Source organism: Mustela erminea, chromosome 12, assembly GCF_009829155.1.
Source record: "Mustela erminea isolate mMusErm1 chromosome 12, mMusErm1.Pri, whole genome shotgun sequence".
NCBI classification, from domain to species: domain Eukaryota; kingdom Metazoa; phylum Chordata; class Mammalia; order Carnivora; family Mustelidae; genus Mustela; species Mustela erminea.
The window spans coordinates 19130644-19148037 of NC_045625.1; the positions used below are offsets into that span (position 1 = coordinate 19130644).

Below are 17394 nucleotides of genomic sequence, written 5' to 3' on the forward strand. Positions count from 1 at the left end.
TTTTGGAAACTAGTGCCTGCCAAGGACATTTCAGTTTACCCCCGGGGGTGGAGGGGGGAGTTCAGGGGGGTGGGAAGAAAATCTTTTTAAAGCATCCAGCTGAATCACCAGAAAAATCCCAGGACCATTGTATGTTTCTTCAGTCCTGGAAGGTGGGACAAATCTGGGCACGGGGAGTTAGAAGACCTTGGTGTGAGTCCCCAACCCAGCTTGCATTCTGAACGCCTCAGTTTTCCCCTCTGTGAAATGGGCATGGTAACACCCACTCCAGTTCAGCTTTAAGGCTGAAGTGAGGTGGAACCATAGAAAGTTTCATTCAACCCACATTCCACGTTTGGAGAGGAGGAATCTCAGGCCCAAAGAAAGAAAGTCACAGTAGCATTGACACCGGTTATTGGTTATTGCCTGCTGTCTTCTAGCCACGGCGCCAAGGATTTTACTGCAGTGACTGAGGTCTGGGTGGGTGGGAGTTTTCGTCACCAGTCACTTTCTGGGTTCCCAGTATGGAGCCCTGGACATAGCAGGTGTTGAGTGCAGTGTCATTGATTCCTCGATTCTGGCATTTAGTGTTCACATTGTTGCCATGAAGTGGGTGCTGCTATTCTCATTTTACATAGGAAAAGCCTAAGGTTCAGAGAGTTTAAGTCACTAAGCTGAGATCACACAGCTTTTCATGGGAGTTAATTGGTCCGTCCTTCTGGATGTGCAGGGGTGAGTCATCTTGTGAGAGCTGACCGTGTGCATCTCTTTCCAGGGCTGTGCTAGTGATAGTCACATTGGTACCTTGAAATTGGCCATCATACGGGTATTTATACTATGGAACTTGGCAGATCAGGCCACAAATTGGGCGTTGTCTTTTCTTTATTTTTTTTAAGAGAGCTGCCTATGAAGGCTGTTGTGGGCTGGAAGGCCAGCGTTGCTCTGTATGACAGCAGGATGGGGGGTTTCTGACTGTGCAGGAGGGCCCCAGGGGTGCCAGGCCAGAAGACCCACACTTCGCTGCAGTTCCCCCAAAGTGTGGTATTTGGGGAAGGAAACCTGTATGAGAGGAGGCTCCTGGTCCCTTGTGTTGAGTCACGCAGTGCCCCAGCTGTCCGACTTGGGAGCAGGTCAGTGTGAGCCTGAATTCCGGGGCCAAGATGTCTGGGCTTTTACCTGAATGTGACAACAGCCATCCGTGTTCTTTAAGCAGGGAAAGGCTTGACCAGAATGATGCTCTGGGAAGATTTATCCAGCTGTGTGCGGCCAAGGGATGGGAGGCTGAGCCAGGCACTAAGTGACTGGAAGAGGCACAGGCTGACCTGGGAGCCAGGACGAGGCTAACAGTGTCCCTCCTGAGTTTTCCAAGCCCCTCCCGTATGCTAGCACATGTGCAAGCACGGTGCAAACACATAATCCCCTTACTTTATAGGCGCACCCCTGAGGAAAGTGTTATCCTCTGGAGATGAGGATATCAGAGGAGTTTAGAAGGCTATCAGATCTGGACCCAGGCCTTTCTGCCTCAACCCCTTATATTTTTAATTCCTGGGTGCCTCCTTCATTCCAGTCTACTATCCCAGCTTCTGGCCAGGTGCCAGCCAGACGCCAGTTCGGTTGTCAAGAGTGATCCCTTTCTCCCAGGTCTGGTCCTGCACCAGCCCCTAGACCCTTGCCAGCTTTCCCTGTTCTGGGGCAGAGGCTGGCGATATGGGCCGAGTGTGATGCCCATCTGGCAGTCTTCTTGGAGTCTTCAGTCTTCTCGGAGTCTTGAGTCCACAGCCAAGGACCAAGGACCAGGAAGGACCTCAGGGTCTAGGAGGCTGCACTCAGCCCCTCTAGGTCAAGGATTCATTTGGAGGATAATGCTTTACTTGTGGGTGCAAATCGAACTCTGCCTGTCATGTGCTGTGTGACTCTGGGCAAGTTGTATGACCTCTCTGGGCCTTTCCTCATCTGTTAAATGCCTGATGACAAGGGATCCAATCAGACAACACACACCATATCCCAAAATGTAAAGAGTGGCTAAGATCCCTTTCTTTCCTTTTGTGATTTTCCTATGTTCCCACATGTTGCATAATGGCTCTATGTGCAGCTAGGAGTCAGCTTGAGATTCCCTCTGCCCCTCCCCCTGCTCACGTGCCCCCCCCCCCCTGCAAATAAATACATAAATAAAATATTTTTTAAAAATCAGGATCTTAAAAAAGAATAGTACATATTTATTTTACTCTTTTTTGTAAAGCAACTATTATTTTTCCAAAATATACATAAGGAAAAAGTAAACTTGCCTGCAGTCGTACTACTTGCTGCTAATTACTGTAAGTAAGCATTTGGGAGCGTCTCTCCCTCTCCCTTCCTCCCTCAATTCCTTCTCCTCCTCCCTATTTTACCCTTTCATTTTTTCTTGAAGGGATTCAAACTGGATAGAGATTATTTTATAACTGGTTTGTTCACTCAGCGTATCACACTTTTTTACGGGACTGCACCTTCGGCCACAGTAGAACTAATACTAGCTGCGTAAAATACCTTTGAGTGGAAACAGTCACGATTTGTTTCCATGATCCCCTGCTACTGGACACTGAGGTAGTTTTCAGTCTTTTCACTTACTGCAAGGTTCAGTCGCAAATGATGAAGACCATACTGTCTGGATTCAGACAGCCTGGTTCAAAGCCAGCTTCCTCTCCTGTGAAAGGGGATACTAATTCCTGCCTCCTTGAATTGGCACAAAGATCAAATAATGACGTCCGAATCCATGCGATGGGCTTCAGTAATAGGTGCACAATAAAATTGTACTGTAATGTTAGCAATGCATTCCTGGCACCGAGGTATCTTTGTTGTTGTTGGACTCTTTTCATGGAGCGTGAATTTAAGAGTGTGGGTGTCTCTGTGTGCAAGTGTGTGTGCATGTGTGTATTTTCCACCATATGGCCACATCCTCTTTATAACCCGTGTTTTGGTTGGTGGAGGAAGGCCTGCCTCCTCCCCTACTTCACTAATGGATTGGTGACCCCTAGAATCGATGGGGGCCCATAGGGAAGAAGGTCACAAGGAAATGGCAGCGTTTCTCTCTGCCTTGGGAGAGTTAGCCATCCCCTTTTCTGTGCAAGACCCAAAGTGAGGGTTGTGGCTGGTATTAGGGAAGCTCCGGAGCCAGGAAAATTAAATTCAGTCCTGTGGGGGAGCAGGCCATATGGGCGTTTCACAGATCTGGCCAAAGTCATTTATTCATGAGCTCTGTGCCAGCTGGGCCATGGGCCAGGACGTTAGGTACGTAGTCTCATTTATCATCCCAATGATTCTGTGAAATCAGTATTGCCCCTTGTTTTACAGAGAAAGAATCTGGGGTTCAGAGAGGTTGAGCTGCTTACTCATGGCCACACAGCTTTTAATGAGAACCTGGAGGTCTCTGCACACGGAGCACATGTTCCATAAACCCCTGTACCCTCTAGCCTCCCATTACCCTGGTATTTCTACCTGTGTAGGCAAGTAGAATCAAGAACCTGCAGATTTAGTGCTAGGTCATTTCTGATAACCTCAGAGATAATCTCATTAAGCCCCAAGTTTCCCAAGCTAAGAGCAGGGAAGGCCCTTGTGCATTATGACTCAGGCTCTAACTTGGGTCTCCCCTTCCCCAGTTCTTCTTGGCCAGCTCCTGCAATCCTTACCTGCCCCCCAAGACTCCCTGTGGATTTTCACTAGAGGGTAAAATCAGCAATGTGGGCTGAGGAGTGGGTGACCTTAGGGAGGGTTTTCATTTATTTTCCCAAGGAAGGGAGCCACCATGAATTCTGAAGTTGCCAGTCAGCCCGTCCTTTCCCCAATGGGTGGGTAGCCTCGTGGCCCCCCTGTACCTCTGGGCCCCAGGATGTTGTGTTCAGTCCCGGGGCATGTCCTGGGCTGCACTGGAAGGCTTGAAGCAAGGCAGACCTACCTTGAATTCAAGGCTCCCAAGCTGAGCCCTTAGATGGGGCTCAGGAGGGGATGTGGAGTGAGGCCAGAGGGGATGGCTGAGTGGTGGGCAGGGGGAGTGTGGGTGGGGATGGCGTCACTGTGCCGGAGCATCAGGACCCAAGAGCTAGAGAGAATGAGTGGCCAGAGGTTCGTTGGGCCCCTGTGGGCGGGAAGGCAGGTTTGTGCCCCTGCAACAGGATGTGGGCTTGTTTCTGGTAAAAGTACTCAAGCCTGGGGGCCAAAGGATCTTGTTGTTGTTTGTTTTCATTTTAGTTGACTGGGAACTAATCCCTTCCCCATCTTTGGGCCTCAGTTTCCTTACCGGTAAATGCTATCTCACTCCTGTCCTGCCCACTCCCTAAGGCTATTTCGTAAAGCGTCTGGTTCAAGGACAGCTGGTGAAAGGCTCTGGTGGAACCAGAGATTCATTATCGAGGTAGAACATTGGTTTAGGGACTTGCAGTTAGTGGATAGCAAGCTCCACTACCAATTTTATCATGCACAGGTACTTGTTATCTCTGCAGGCCCCCGGTGGTGTAGGCTTCCAGCTTTGCTGTTAAGAGGCGGACCTTTGTATGCGTCAATCTTCACCGGAACTCCCCAGCTTTGTGACAGCAGGTAAGTCTCTCAGGCTCTCCTAGGCTCTGTTTACCCACCTTTAAAATGGGGACGTCACACCAGTCTGCCAGGGATGTGAGGGCCACAGCCAGCCTTGGGCGACAAGCGAGAGTCAGTAGATGACCCAGCATGTATCTGCTGTGCTTTTGCCGTGTGGCAGGCGCTGTTGCTGGGTGCTGGGAGCTCTCAAGTGCCAAAAAGATCAGAAGTCTAATTCCCAAACAGTTCTGTGGGGCTGAGATCCGTAGGTGGCCTACAAATTCCCAGGAAGAAGTGGGGTCGGATGATGAAGGGGAGCGCCATGCGTTTGTCCTAGCATCAGCAAGGAGCGCACTGAGGAGGGGGGAGAGCGGGGTGGGGGGGTGGGGGGCTGGGTGGGAGGCTGGAGAGGCGCTTCCCTCGTGGGCTTTCTCGGAGCAGTGGGGCAGGAGTGGAGGGTTTTTAAGCCCAGACGGACCACGTTTGCATGCTTCTGTTTTGGAACCATGCGAGTGGTGCAGTGTATGGATTGGAAGGACCCCAGGGCTTCCCGGGAGAGGCTGTTGCAGGAGCCTTGCATGGATGCAGGGGTGGGGCGGGTTCTGGGGAGACTGAGGAATCAATGATGGATGGGTTTCTGGGGTGTAAGAGAGGAAAAGGTCCAGAATGACAGTTGGGTCTTAGTTAGGTTTAGGGGGATCCAGGGGCCGTGAGGCGTGCCCGGCTGCGGCAGCCACCTGGTGTTGCTGGGTTGATGGCAGGGCTGCCTGGGTTAATGACCGGGGAGGGAGGGTGAGTGAGCGACAGGCCCGTCAGGGGAGCCCGCCCCTCACACAAAGACCCACACGGTCACCAGAGCTGATGGGGAGGGGCCTCGTTAGGGTTTGGCTCTGCTCCACGCTGGGCTAGGGGCTGCTGGTAGAGCCTCGCCACCCAGATGTGGGAAGAAGGCAGGGAGTGGGGGGAGGGATGGGTTGACTGATGTGATGAGGGCACCAGGTTCTAGCCCTGGCTTTGCCACATACTCACAAACTGACCTTGAGAAAAGCTGTTCATTCACTCACTCGTGTTCCAGGGCCCCCAGCTCTGCACGTAGCTGGAGTGGCCTCCGGCAATCATGGTAGCAGTCCTTCTTATCCTTGTCTTACAGATGAAAAAACAGCTGGGGAGGCATGGGGGGCCCAGACCCTGAGCCTGACCCTCCATCCCTGCTCCTGCCTCTCCCGCCTGGTTCCCTCTGCTCTGGGTACACAGCCTTGCTGTTCTCAGGGATGGCCCCGCTGGTTCCCACCTTGCCCTTTGCATTTGCCCTACCAGAAGACTCTGCTTCCAGCTCTTTCTGGAGCTCACTCCTGCCCCTCTCTTCCTTCAGTCCCTTGTTTGAATGTCACCTTCTCACTGAGACCTTCCTAGCCATCCCCAAACCCTCCTCTCCAACCCACTACTCTCTGACCCACAGATTCTCGACCTGGGCCACATATCCCAATCAGCTGGGACACTTTCAAATTGCTGATGCCTGGAGACCGTTGGTCTGGATGGGCCTCAGGCATCAGGATCACGATCTCCACTCCAACCCACCCTTGTGGGTCTGGTCCTTACCTCCCTCCACATTTGTTTTATGTTGTCCGGTGTTTCTGTGGAGAGCGGAGCAAGGACTCAGCCTGTCCTGTATCTTGCCGTGTTCCCAACACCTTGGCAAGCGCCCGGCAGAATAGCTCAGCAAGTACCTGTCTAATGAACGAATGGGGTGATGGAAGCTTGGGAAAAGGGAGCTTGCCCTCTGAGAAGTCCTGGGGACAACAGGAGAAATTCGGCTCATCAGTCAATCCCCCACCTCCAGTGCTGCCTATAAAATCTCACAGTAGCTACAGGCCCAGCTTGGGGGTGAGGACAGGGTGGGATGGCAGGTCTGGCTGCAGCCTCCCTAAGATGTTGGGTTGCACAATGGTAGATGGGACAGAAAGTCAGAGCCGGCCGGGAGCATCTGGTCTGAGCTCCCATTCTACAGATGGGCCCAGAGGCCTGGTGACGGAGAGAGCCTTAGCCCAGGCCATGCCCTTGAGGGGAGAGGCTGCAGAAAAAGCTCCTAGAAGGTCGAAGCTGCTAGAGGCCTCCTTCCAGGCTCGGCATGCTGTGTGTGACTTTTGCCAAACCGCTGACCTTCTCCGGACTTCGGTCTCCTCAGTCAGTACTTTGGCCGAGATGGTCCCGATCCCTGACTTGGGGAGGAGTCCTTTGCCAGGGCAGCCAGACCCGCAGAGGGCCTGCAAGGGGTTAAGCTCCTCCCGCTGACTCTCAGGCAGCACGCAGACAAACCCCCTCCTTCTGACAAACACTTGTAGGAAATCAGGCTGGGCGCTTCCTGCCCAGGCGAGGCGAGGCGGCCTCAGCCGCAGCAGGGGCGGGGAGAGGTGGGGAGCGATGCTTGTGTGTGAGCAGCAGCAGCCGGGGCTGGCAGAGTGGCCTGGAGGCGGGCCAGGGCGCCATGGAGGCAGGGGGCTCCCTAGGTTTGGAACAAAGACCTCACGGGCAGGTCCCCTGAGCCTGGGCCAGCAGGATGGTGGTGGAGCCCGAGAGAGGTAAGGGCGCCGGGCGGGCCGGGGAGGCCGCCTTCCCTCTGGACTGGCCAGTCACAGACTCTCTGGGACAGTCAGGGCAGCTGGACCAGCCCAGCCAGGAAGTTACAGCTGTGGCAGCTGTTACTACTTCTTTCGCAGTTTAGGGCATCTGGCGCCTGGGGCACGGGTGGATTTTCGGGGGATTTCATCAAGCTTCCGGGCGCTGGATCCCCGTCCGAGCCCTGATTCTGACCTCTGGGAACCTGGATGGGTGCTGGTCCCCACGCTATGCCTGTGGCGTCCTAATCAGCACATGGAGAGTTGGTCCTCGGGCTGCTAAGGGGTCTGAGAGATGATGCTCAGATGAGGGGCTACGGGGGTGGGGGTCCTCACAAAAAAGAGGCCCCATCTGCCACACCCCGAGGGGAGTTCTTGAGGCCCGCGGGGCTAGAGTCCACAGCGGCCAGGGCACCTTTCCTCTTTCTCCTCCGCCTCTGATGTGAGGAGACAGCTGGGGGTAGGAGGGGTACATCTGGAGGGGGGAGGGGCTGGAGCTTCCCCAAGGGACCAGTTTTTCGTGGGAACCCCTTGAGAACAGTAGGTCTGTGCCCAACCAGCTGCTCAGGGAGGGCAGCTGAGTTTGGGGTTCTGAGCTCAGCCTTTTTGGAGGGGCCCAGTCACTTGCTATGGAGACTCTTCCTTCCCCTTCCTCTCATCCTCCCCACAAGTCTCATGGACTTGGTTTCAGAGTCATAGCCCCTGGGTTTGAATCCCTGAGCTGCCCTTCCTGTCCCCAAGGTCTTGTGAGAGCCAGCCACCTCTCTACGACTCCGTTTTCTCATCTGGAAGACGTCAGGGTTGAGGTGGGAGCAGAAAGGGGGCCGCCCCCTGCACAACCTTGGCTGGATTGGAAGGGGGTTCCAGAAGGCATGGGGAGGCAAAGCCAGGCTGCATGGTGGCGGTTGGCGTAGGACAGCCTGAGAGATTGAGCCACAAAGACAGGGGTCCTCATTTTGGAGCAGCTGAGGGGGGCCAGAGAAGCCCTGTAGGGGGTGGACGATGCAGACCCACTCGGGAACGGGAGAAAGAGACCAGAAGGGGCTCGAAGTTCCTTGGGAGTGCTGGAGGCAGGGCCAGTGGTGGGGAGAGAGGAGCCATACAAAAGGAGGAGGGAGTGGTCGGTGCTTCCCTGGGGGTTAGGTTCTTGAAGGCAGGTGGGGACCCTTATCCTAACAGCCCAGTGCCTCTGAGGATTTAGTGCTCACGGGGCTTTTTTGGGTTCAGGACCCAGTTCATATGGCTAGGGCCTTCACCCATCCCCACTAACTTTCAGGAGCAGCCGAGCCTTTGACTGCCGTTCAAGAAGCCCAGGCTGTAGCTGTCAAGTTCCCTTCATACGTTCAGTTTCAGACCTCAGTGCCTTTGTCTATGCTGTTCTGTCTGCCTGGAATGCCTTTCCCCATTCTTCTCCCCCTAGATCCTCTTTGCCCAGTTTCATAGTTCCTTCATATATCCCTCTGTATTGTTACCCAGCCCCCAAGTTGAAACTTTGGGACTCTTTGGCCCATATTAGTATTTTTAACGTCTTCAGAGGGCTTGGCACACAGTGGAAGGTCATAGGTTTTTTAAAATTAATTTGCACGCACTTGGTGTTCAGTATACATCTTGGTGACTCTGCAATGGGTCCTCAGGATGGAGGAGGGAGTGAACAGCTCTGAAGCTGTTGCCCTTGGGGGTCACGGTCAACCAGGAACCTCAAAGTTCATTTAGCCACTACCCAGCCCATGCTCACGGGGCAGTAATTCCCTTGCAGAAGCCAGAGCTGGGGGGCAGTGCTCTCCCCATCTTCCCGTGAGGGGAGGTTCAGCACAGCCGTTGCCGATGAAGCAAGAGCACCAGACCTGGAACCTGGTCTCCACGTACTCTGCGACTTCTCTTTCTTGGCCGCAAGCATGAGGACACAGCGAGGGCGTGTCCTCATCCCAGCCTGAGGATGGGCTGTAATTGGCCCCGGAGTGTGTTTGTTGAGTGACCCACTGACGGGGGGGGGGGGGGCCTGGGCCATGGCTTGTACAGAAGACAGAGAGGCCCTGCCCCCCACCCTGGGTGGGGGCGGGGGCTCACAGGTTTCAGGGCCTGGGGAGCATGCGCACAACTCCAGCTGGTGGCCACAGCTGCCTCTGCTTGCAGTGCACCAAGTTTCAGCAAGGACTGAGTCATCCCAGGAGACAGGATGTTCCTCTTTGTGCACCCAGAGGCGCCTGTGATTGGGCCGCCAGCTTTGCGGCATGGCTAGAAAAAAAGCCCTTTAAAAAGTCAAAAAACCACATGCCTCCCCAGCCCCTTCCTCTGTGGAGATTTCAGGAAGAGAAAAGCGGCTCTTAGCACCTCCCACACCTCCCCAAGTAGCAGGGCCCGGAAGGCCTACCCCGCCCTAGAGTGTGGGCCTTACCTGCTTCGTTCACTTAAATGCCGATTCCTGGGCCCTATCCCAGGGCCACTGAGTCTGGCTCTCTTGGGGTCAACCTAGGAATCTGCTTTCTTAGGGACTTTTTTTATTTTAAGGAGTTTATTTCTTTGTCAGAGAGAAAGAGCACAAGCAGGGGGAGAGGCAGGCAGAGGGAGAAGCAGGCTCCCCACTGAGCAGGGAGCCCAATTCGGGACTCGATCCCAGGACCCTGAGATCATGACCTGAGCTGAAGGCAGGTGCTTTACCAACCGAGTCACCCAGGCGCCCCTGTATTTTTAGAGAATTCTTAAGAACACTCGAGCTACAGGCCCACTGGCAGGGATTCCCGAGAAGGGTGCAGGCCCCCCAGAGGGTATGGGAAGCAAGGATTAGAGCTTCTCCTTAAAAGATTTATTTATTTATTTATTATTCCATCTTTTTAAAAAAGTTATCTTGGATATATTTTTCCTAATACCTGTATTTTTTTCTTATACACTAGCACGAGGATACATATATGTAAAGGTATCAAGATATCTGTAGAGAGGGGCGCCTGGGTGGCTCAGTGGGTTAAGCCGCTGCCTTCGGCTCAGGTCATGATCTCAGGGTCCTGAGATCGAGTCCCACATCAGGCTCTTTGCTCAGCAGGGAGCCTGCTTCCTCCTCTCTCTCTGCCTGCCTCTCTGCCTACTTGTGATCTCTCTCTGTCAAATAAATAAATAAAAATCTTAAAAAAAAAAGAAAAAAGATATCTGTAGAGAGAGGAGATGAGAGTAAATACAGGTTTCTGGTGAGTGTTGTGACAGAAAATTGGAGATGACTGGCCCAGATGAATAGTTTCAGATCTTGCTCTGTTGCTAACCAGCTGGGTCATCTTGGCCAAGTCACTGTTCCAAGGCCAGGCTTCAGTTTTCTCTTCTGAAAAATACTTTTCCTGCAACCTGCTTCCCTTTTTGGATTGAGGGCAGGTGGAGAACATGCAGGCTGGCACAGAGCGGGCACAGCATCTGTGGTAGGGGGCAATTCTGGGGGTTGGGAGGGCATGAGCCACCCCTCCCTCCAGGCCTGCTGCAGGCACAGAAGTTGCTGCCAGAGGCCAAGCAATGTGATTCCCTCCCTGTCCCCACCCCAGTCCTTGAGAAGGCTGCAGCCTTCCTAGTGATGCACTGTTCCCCCGGGAACTTTCGATCCAGAAATAGTTGCCTGCTGACTTTTCTCAACTGTGTAAATCAAGGCCCTCACCAAGGCTCTAAGTGTTCTCGAGACTGCAGGGACACAGACCTATTTGTCCTCCAGGGAGGCCTAGGATTATAGACCTCTGTCTCCACAGTATGGAGGGAAGAACCTGGGCCTGACCCCAGCCTTATCTTGCCCAATGGGTGGCTTTGGGTTCAGGCCCGATGCTATCTGGGCCTCAGTTTCCCTCCCTGCAGAGTCAAGCTTTTGTATGAGCTAACCTGGGCTTCTGGGAGGGTCCATTCTGCTGCTCTGTGGGCTGGGGGCTTGGGAAGTGTTGGCCATAGCACGGGGCTGGGAAAGAAAGGTGATGGGAGATGAGAGAGAGTGAAGGAAAAGAGGAAAAGGAAGAGGGAATAGAAGGAAGAAGGTCCTTCTGCAGCCAGACTCCCTCTTCTGGCTCCTTCTCCCCAAGCAGTCAAAAAGAAACTTCTCAGCAGCAGCTCTGGTGTGCTGTCCCGAGGGTGGGATGTGCTGAAGGGGACCCGAGAGGCCCTCCTGGCTCTGGCCACCATCTCTCCTTGCCCACGCTCCGCTGTCAGAGTGGAGGCCTTGTCCCACCCCCACAGTTATGGGGGACACCTCTGCTGTGTCGCTCCCTCCTGCCTCCATGGTGCTTGGGACGCCCCTGCCTGGACATGCTCTCTCTCTCTTTTTAAATTTAGGTGAAATTAACATGCCATGAAATTAACGATTTTTAAAGGAACAATTCATTTAGCATATATATAGTGTTGTACAACCACAACCTGTATCCAGTTCCAAAACATTTGCAGCACCCCACAAGGAAACCTCATACCCATGAAACAGTCACTCCCCATCCTGCCTCCCCTAGCCCCTGGGAACTGCCAGCTGGCTCTCCATCTCGATTGATTTACCTGTTCTGGGTATTTCATAGAAACGGAATCCTACTACAAGTGACCTTCTTTCTCCTCTCCTAATGTTGTTCAGGTTCGTCCCCATGGTGGTGAGTGCCAGCCCTTCTTTCTTTTCTGTGGCTGAGCACTGTTAGGTCTCATGTGTACCCCACAGTGTTTATCCATGCATCCACATGGATGTGCCCATCCACATTTGGACCATTTCCCCCCTTGGGCTGTTGCAAATAGTGCTGCTCTGAATGTGTGTGTGTGTGAGTGTGTGTTGGTTTGAGTACCTGTTTTCAATTATTTGGAGTGCTGGAATGTTTTCTTCACCCCCCTCCCAGTTTGCATTCTTACCCATTGGGGGTTAGGGAAGGCTCCCGGGGAAGTGGCCCCTGGACTAAGCCTTGCCTGCTCCCTAAGCCTATTGTGCCCCCTCCCACAGTGTCCCCATGTGTCCCTGTCATGCTCACCTTAATTGGTAGTCGCTGCCTGTTTGTCTGCTCCCTCCTGGGCTCTCTGTCCCAGCACCCATGCATGGAGCCTGGGACACAGTGACAATCCCTAGCACACCCCCAGACCCAGAGCTCTTCCCAGGGCCGACCTCTGGCTCCTTACCCTATATCTCAAGTAACTGAGCTCCTGGTTTGTTAAAGAGACAGAAAGTGATGTGACTTGCCCAAGGTCACACTGCTTCCGCGGGCTGGAGCCAGCAGGTGCTCCAGGGCTGTCGCATCCCAGCATTCCTGTTGGTACCCTGCTCGACGCTGGGAGGGGACTGAAAGAATGATGCTGTCCCTTATTGTGTCTCCCACAGGCAGCAGGTAGGATGGCCGGTACTGAGAGAAGCTGGCGGTGACTGAGGCGCCCGCAGTGGCAGCTCTGTCTCCTGAAGATGAGGTGGCCCAGGTGAAGCCCAGGCTAGGTCCCATGGCCAGCTCCAGGACGGAGGTGCGCTGGCCCGAGCTAGGCCTGGGGAGGGGGCCCCAGCGGCGGCGCTGGGCCTGGGCTGAAGAGGAAAAGGATGCCGAGGGGAGCGGGGGAAAAGAGGGGGCCTTTCCCAATGCCACCAGCCCCGAGCTCCTGGAAGACTTCCGGCTGGCCCAGCAGTGCCTTCAGCCGCTGGAGTGGGACCCGCGGGCTGCTGACAGCCAGGATTCCGAATCGGGAGAGTCTGCAGGAGAGGGTGAGACTGATCTCCCCCGACCCCACCCCACAGGGAGCTGAATATCGCACCTTCTGGTGGGAGATGGGGAGTGGAGGGTGTTTTTTTTTTAAGATTAAAATCCATAAAGCCTATAATTTAAAATTTTAAATGATTTGAATTATATAAGTTGTAATGTTCAATGCAGAAAAATCAGCAAATATGAAAGCGAAAACAGAAAAATTTACTTATTATCCAGATAACTGCACTTTTCTATATGCATGTATGCAAATGTAATATGCAAATGAAAATGGAATAGTACTCTACAAATGCTAGGGTAACCTGCTTTTTTTTGCAACTTAATAGACATGAATATCTTCCCAGCTCCTCATCTCTCCCTCCACAAGTCATTCCTAATGCATGCACAATTCCATGGGGTGGATAGTCTGTACTTTGAGGGCCAATCTCTTGCTGTCATAAAAAATGCAGAGATGAATATTGTTAGTACATCTTTGCCCATGTGATGTGCTAATAGCCTTGGTCATTTAAACTGCTTGGTCCCAGGGTTATGTCCATTTTGAAGATCTTCTAAAAATCCCAGTTAGCAAATGACAATGGAGCTATGCCATGTTATCTAGAATGAGTGTTTCCCTTGCATGGAGACCAGTTCAGACTAAATTCCTAATTTTGCCGAGCAGTCCCTTGTCTCTGAATCTCGGTTTGCCCATCTGTGAAACAGGAGCAGCAGTACCACTGAGAACAGCTCGAGCTTGATCATGTGGTTCCAGTCGCACTTAAAACACAGACGTGAAATCCTCCAACTTTGGGCTCTGTGAATGGTGCAGGCCCCGATGCACGGTGGAGAAGGTTAGGCTAGTACCAGATTGTGACATGACCCAGAGTTCTTTCTGTCAGGTCGGCTTAAAGCAGGACTTGCCTACCACTACCTGCTCAGGAGCCACTTCTAACCCATCAGGGCGAGGTGACTGACACATGCTGGGAGGAAAGGGCAGAGGCATCTCTTCCTAAGGTCACATGGTAACCCCTTGCTATGACATAATAGCCACTGCCAGCGTCCTTACTGTGTGCCAGGCGCAGGGCTGAGCAGGGTGCAAGCCGTGTTTCCTCCCCTCCTCACCATCTTCTGCCAGGTAGGAGGGACTAGCCTCAGGTCCACGTTAAGGGTTGTCAGAGAGGTCAGCAACCTGCCCATGGTCGCCAGGAAGGGATCAGAGGGCCCAAGACTGAATCCAGGGCTCCCTGGCTCCAAAGCCTGTTTTCCCCATCATGCTGCATGACCCCCGCTGCAGAGACTAACTCGCCAGCATGGCTGGGACTTTGGTCCTAAGTTCAGGGTTGCTGTGAGCCACTGCATGTTCCTTGGCTAGTTACCTAACCTCTCTGCACTGTAAACAAGAGAGACTTGGCTGCAGGAGCTTTTAAGGAGTCGGAGGACGTAGACGTGCTAGGGGAGAGGCTGCAGGGAAGCAGAGAGATACAAGGGTGATGACAAAGGTGTGTCTCATGAAACTTTGGATCTATCCCAGAGGTTGACATAGGTTCTAGGACAAAGTAGGTGCTCAGTAAACATTGCCTGCATGAATGATGCTTAGAAGCATGCATGAATGGGTGGGTGGGTAATGGAGGGGTGAGTGGGTGGGTGGATGGTTGGATAAGTGGGTGAATGGGTGATGGGTGGGTACATGGTTGGAAGCATAGGTGAATGGATGGGTGGACGGATATTTTTTTATCATATTCTTCTCCCAGCCTCGCTCTTTTCCTTCTTTCCATTCAGTCAACAAATACTGAGCACCAGCTCTGCAGATACACTAGTAAACAAAAACAGAGGGTATCCTTGCCACCGTGGAGATTACAGTGTAGTGGGGGAGACAGATATTAATGAAACAATCATGAAAACAAATGGAAAACTGGAGTTAGGCTAAGTGTTTCAAAGTAAAGGTGTTCAGTCCTGTGAAAACCTATTATACAAGGGAGAATCTGACCTCGTTAGGAGATCTGAGATTTCCCTGATGAGGTCAAGGTTGAGCTAATGCCTGAAGGACAGTTAGGAGTTAACTAGGTAAAGGGAAGGAAAGAGGACCCTGGCAGAGAGATGAGTATAACAAAGCCCTGTGGTTGGAGCAATGTGGAATGGCTAGAGCAGGGAGAGACTGAGGGGGACCGGAGAAAAGAGATGGATTAGGAGAGCTAGTGGGGTATGGAGACAGGGGTCTTAGGACCATACTCTGTCCTGGGAACAGGACAATATTGCTGAGTCTTCAGATGGAGAATGAGGATGAAGATTAAGGAGATCATTAGGTGGCTACTGCAATGGTCCAGGCAAGAGAGGATGCTGGCTAGAGCAAAGGTAGTGCAGGATTAAGAGCACTAGGTGAGTCTGAGAGCTCTGTAGGAGGTGATCTTGACAGGATCAGGGGACAGAATGGATTATAGGGATTGGGTGGGGATGGGGGGAGTGATGGCCAAGGTGCTGCCCAAGCTTCTGGCTTGTGTAACTGGGTGGGATGGTGTTTCCATTTGCTAAGACGGGAAATAGTGGGGGAGAGCCAGGTTTGAGGATCAGATTTGGAGGACTGGAGACAACTAGAGGAGGTGCTAGGTAAGTACTTGGCCATATGGAGGGGGTAGGGGGAGCGGGAATCACTGGGATTCTTGCCATCACTGTAGGATGAGGAAATGAAGGCCCAGAGGGGCGAAGTAACTCTGGTAATGTTACACAGTAAGTCCAGACCTGGTGTATCCTGAGCAGTGACCTGTCTTTCCAGAGTTTGAAGCAGAGAATGTGGACAGCCCAGAAAGTTCCAACTTGCCTCTCAACTGGCTCCCCGAGCAGGATCCTCACCTGGCCATGACTGAAGAGGAGCTGGATGAAACCCTTGGAGGTCCTGAGGTGGAGGAAGCTGGAGACAGTTCTCCAAGATTGGAGTATGAGACTGGTCTCAGCTCAGGGGGCGATGGAAACACCAGCCCCAGGGCTCTAGGATGGGGTCAGGACACGGACTGGGTGCCCACTGACAAACAAGCCAGTGGAGACAAACTTCCAGAACATTCTGAGGACAACCCAACTGTTGACCTCAGCTCTGCAAGGTCCTGGAGCAGTGGGACCGTGAGCCTCGACCACCCCAATGACAGCCTTGATTCTCCCTGGGAAGGAGAAACTGATGTCCCCCAGCCCGCTGGCCTGGCAGAAACCTTACCGCAAAACTCCAGCCACCACCTCCTAAGCCCAAACACCAACACTGGAGGAAGTGTTGCTCTGGCAACCCCCACGGAATTCCAAGACTCCTCGGTACCCCAGACCCAGAGCCTCCAGGGTCCAGCAGTTAAGTGGAAAGAAAGTACCAGCCTCTCCTACCCTCAATTGGGGGACGAAGCCTGGAAACGGACACGGACATCCCCTAAGACACTCCCTTCTCGATTCACTGGCTCTGTCAGCCTCCTGAATCCGCCTAGGTCAGGCCGGCAAGACAGGCTGCCGCCCAGGCAGCAAGCCACTCTGGCTGGCCCTTCATCTTCTGATGCCTCCAAGTATGGGCGGGGGCAGCTGAACTACCCGCTCCCTGATTTCTCCAAGGTTGGACCCCGAGTAAGGTTCCCCAAAAATGAGAGCTACCACCCCCCCAAGGCCAGGAACCACAGCAGGCAGCCCCAGGGCCCTGCCAGGCCGCTGATCTTCAAGTCTCCTGCTGAGATCGTGCAGGAGGTTCTGCTGAGCAGCGGAGAAACCGGCCCGGCCAAGGACCCACCTGCTACACACCCCATCACCAGGGTACCCCAAGAATTTCAGACACCTGAGCAAGCCACCAAGCTGGTCCATCAGCTCCAGGTAAGCTGGTCTCGTGTCTATAGGCATGTCACCAAGGTTCTTGGCCCAGGGTTCGAGGCCGTTCCGGTAGGAAGTCTTAGGACTCGGCCAGGAATCCCCTGCTGGTAGAGCAAAGATTGTACCTGAGCTGGTTCCTAAGCTCTTTGCTCAAAAAAAGAGCAGTGCTTACACTCATGCCACAAGGATAATCCGGTGCTTGTTTTTAACTTCTGCTGTGAGAAACTCAAAACATACATGATAGGAACATGGTCTAATGAACCCCCGTGTACCTGCCACCCAGCCCCCACCAACCTTTTTTACCTGTGGCCTCCTTTCTTCCCCCTCTCAGCATACTGGAATATTTTGAAGCGAATTTCAGGCCTCAGATCATCTTACCTAGAAATATTTTAGTGTGTATGTCTGAAGACTGGCACGTTCTCTAGAACGGGGCGATCCCATCAGCTTATCTAGAAGCCGATACCAGTCCTACTATTACTCAGTTGCCAGTCTGTGTTCGGATTGTCTCAGAAATGGCTTGTTCATTTCAGTCGGTTCGAATCACAGTCAAACACAGCTCATCTGTTGCTTGTGATCGATGTGCCTTTCTTTCTTTCTTTCTTTCTTTTTTTTTTTTTTTAAGATTTTTAATTTGTTTACTTGACAGAGATCACAAGTAGGCAGATTGAGAGAGGTGGAAGCAGGCTCCCTGCTGAGCAGAGAGCCCCATGCGGGGCTCGATCCCAGGACCCTGAGATCATGACCCAAGCCAAAGGCAGAGGCTTTAACCCACTGAGCCACCCAGG

General features: G+C 53.0%; 1 protein-coding gene across 9 annotated transcripts in view; it reads left to right on the top strand.

The window, feature by feature from the left end:
• Positions 1-17394, top strand: part of AKNA (AT-hook transcription factor) — a 50363-nt gene that overhangs the window by 1567 nt on the left and 31402 nt on the right. For 2 of the 9 annotated variants that reach the window (XM_032306976.1, XM_032306978.1), the window contains exons 1-3: positions 6883-7103; positions 12439-12807; positions 15552-16612. In XM_032306976.1, the coding sequence (XP_032162867.1) occupies positions 12552-12807; positions 15552-16612 (1317 nt within the window). In that variant the 5' untranslated portion in view covers positions 6883-7103; positions 12439-12551. Of the gene's footprint in view, positions 1-4453; positions 4546-6882; positions 7104-12438; positions 12808-15281; positions 15386-15551; positions 16613-17394 lie in introns of those variants that run through there. The other 7 variants (XM_032306981.1, XM_032306982.1, XM_032306977.1 and 4 more) reach the window with 6 other exon arrangements.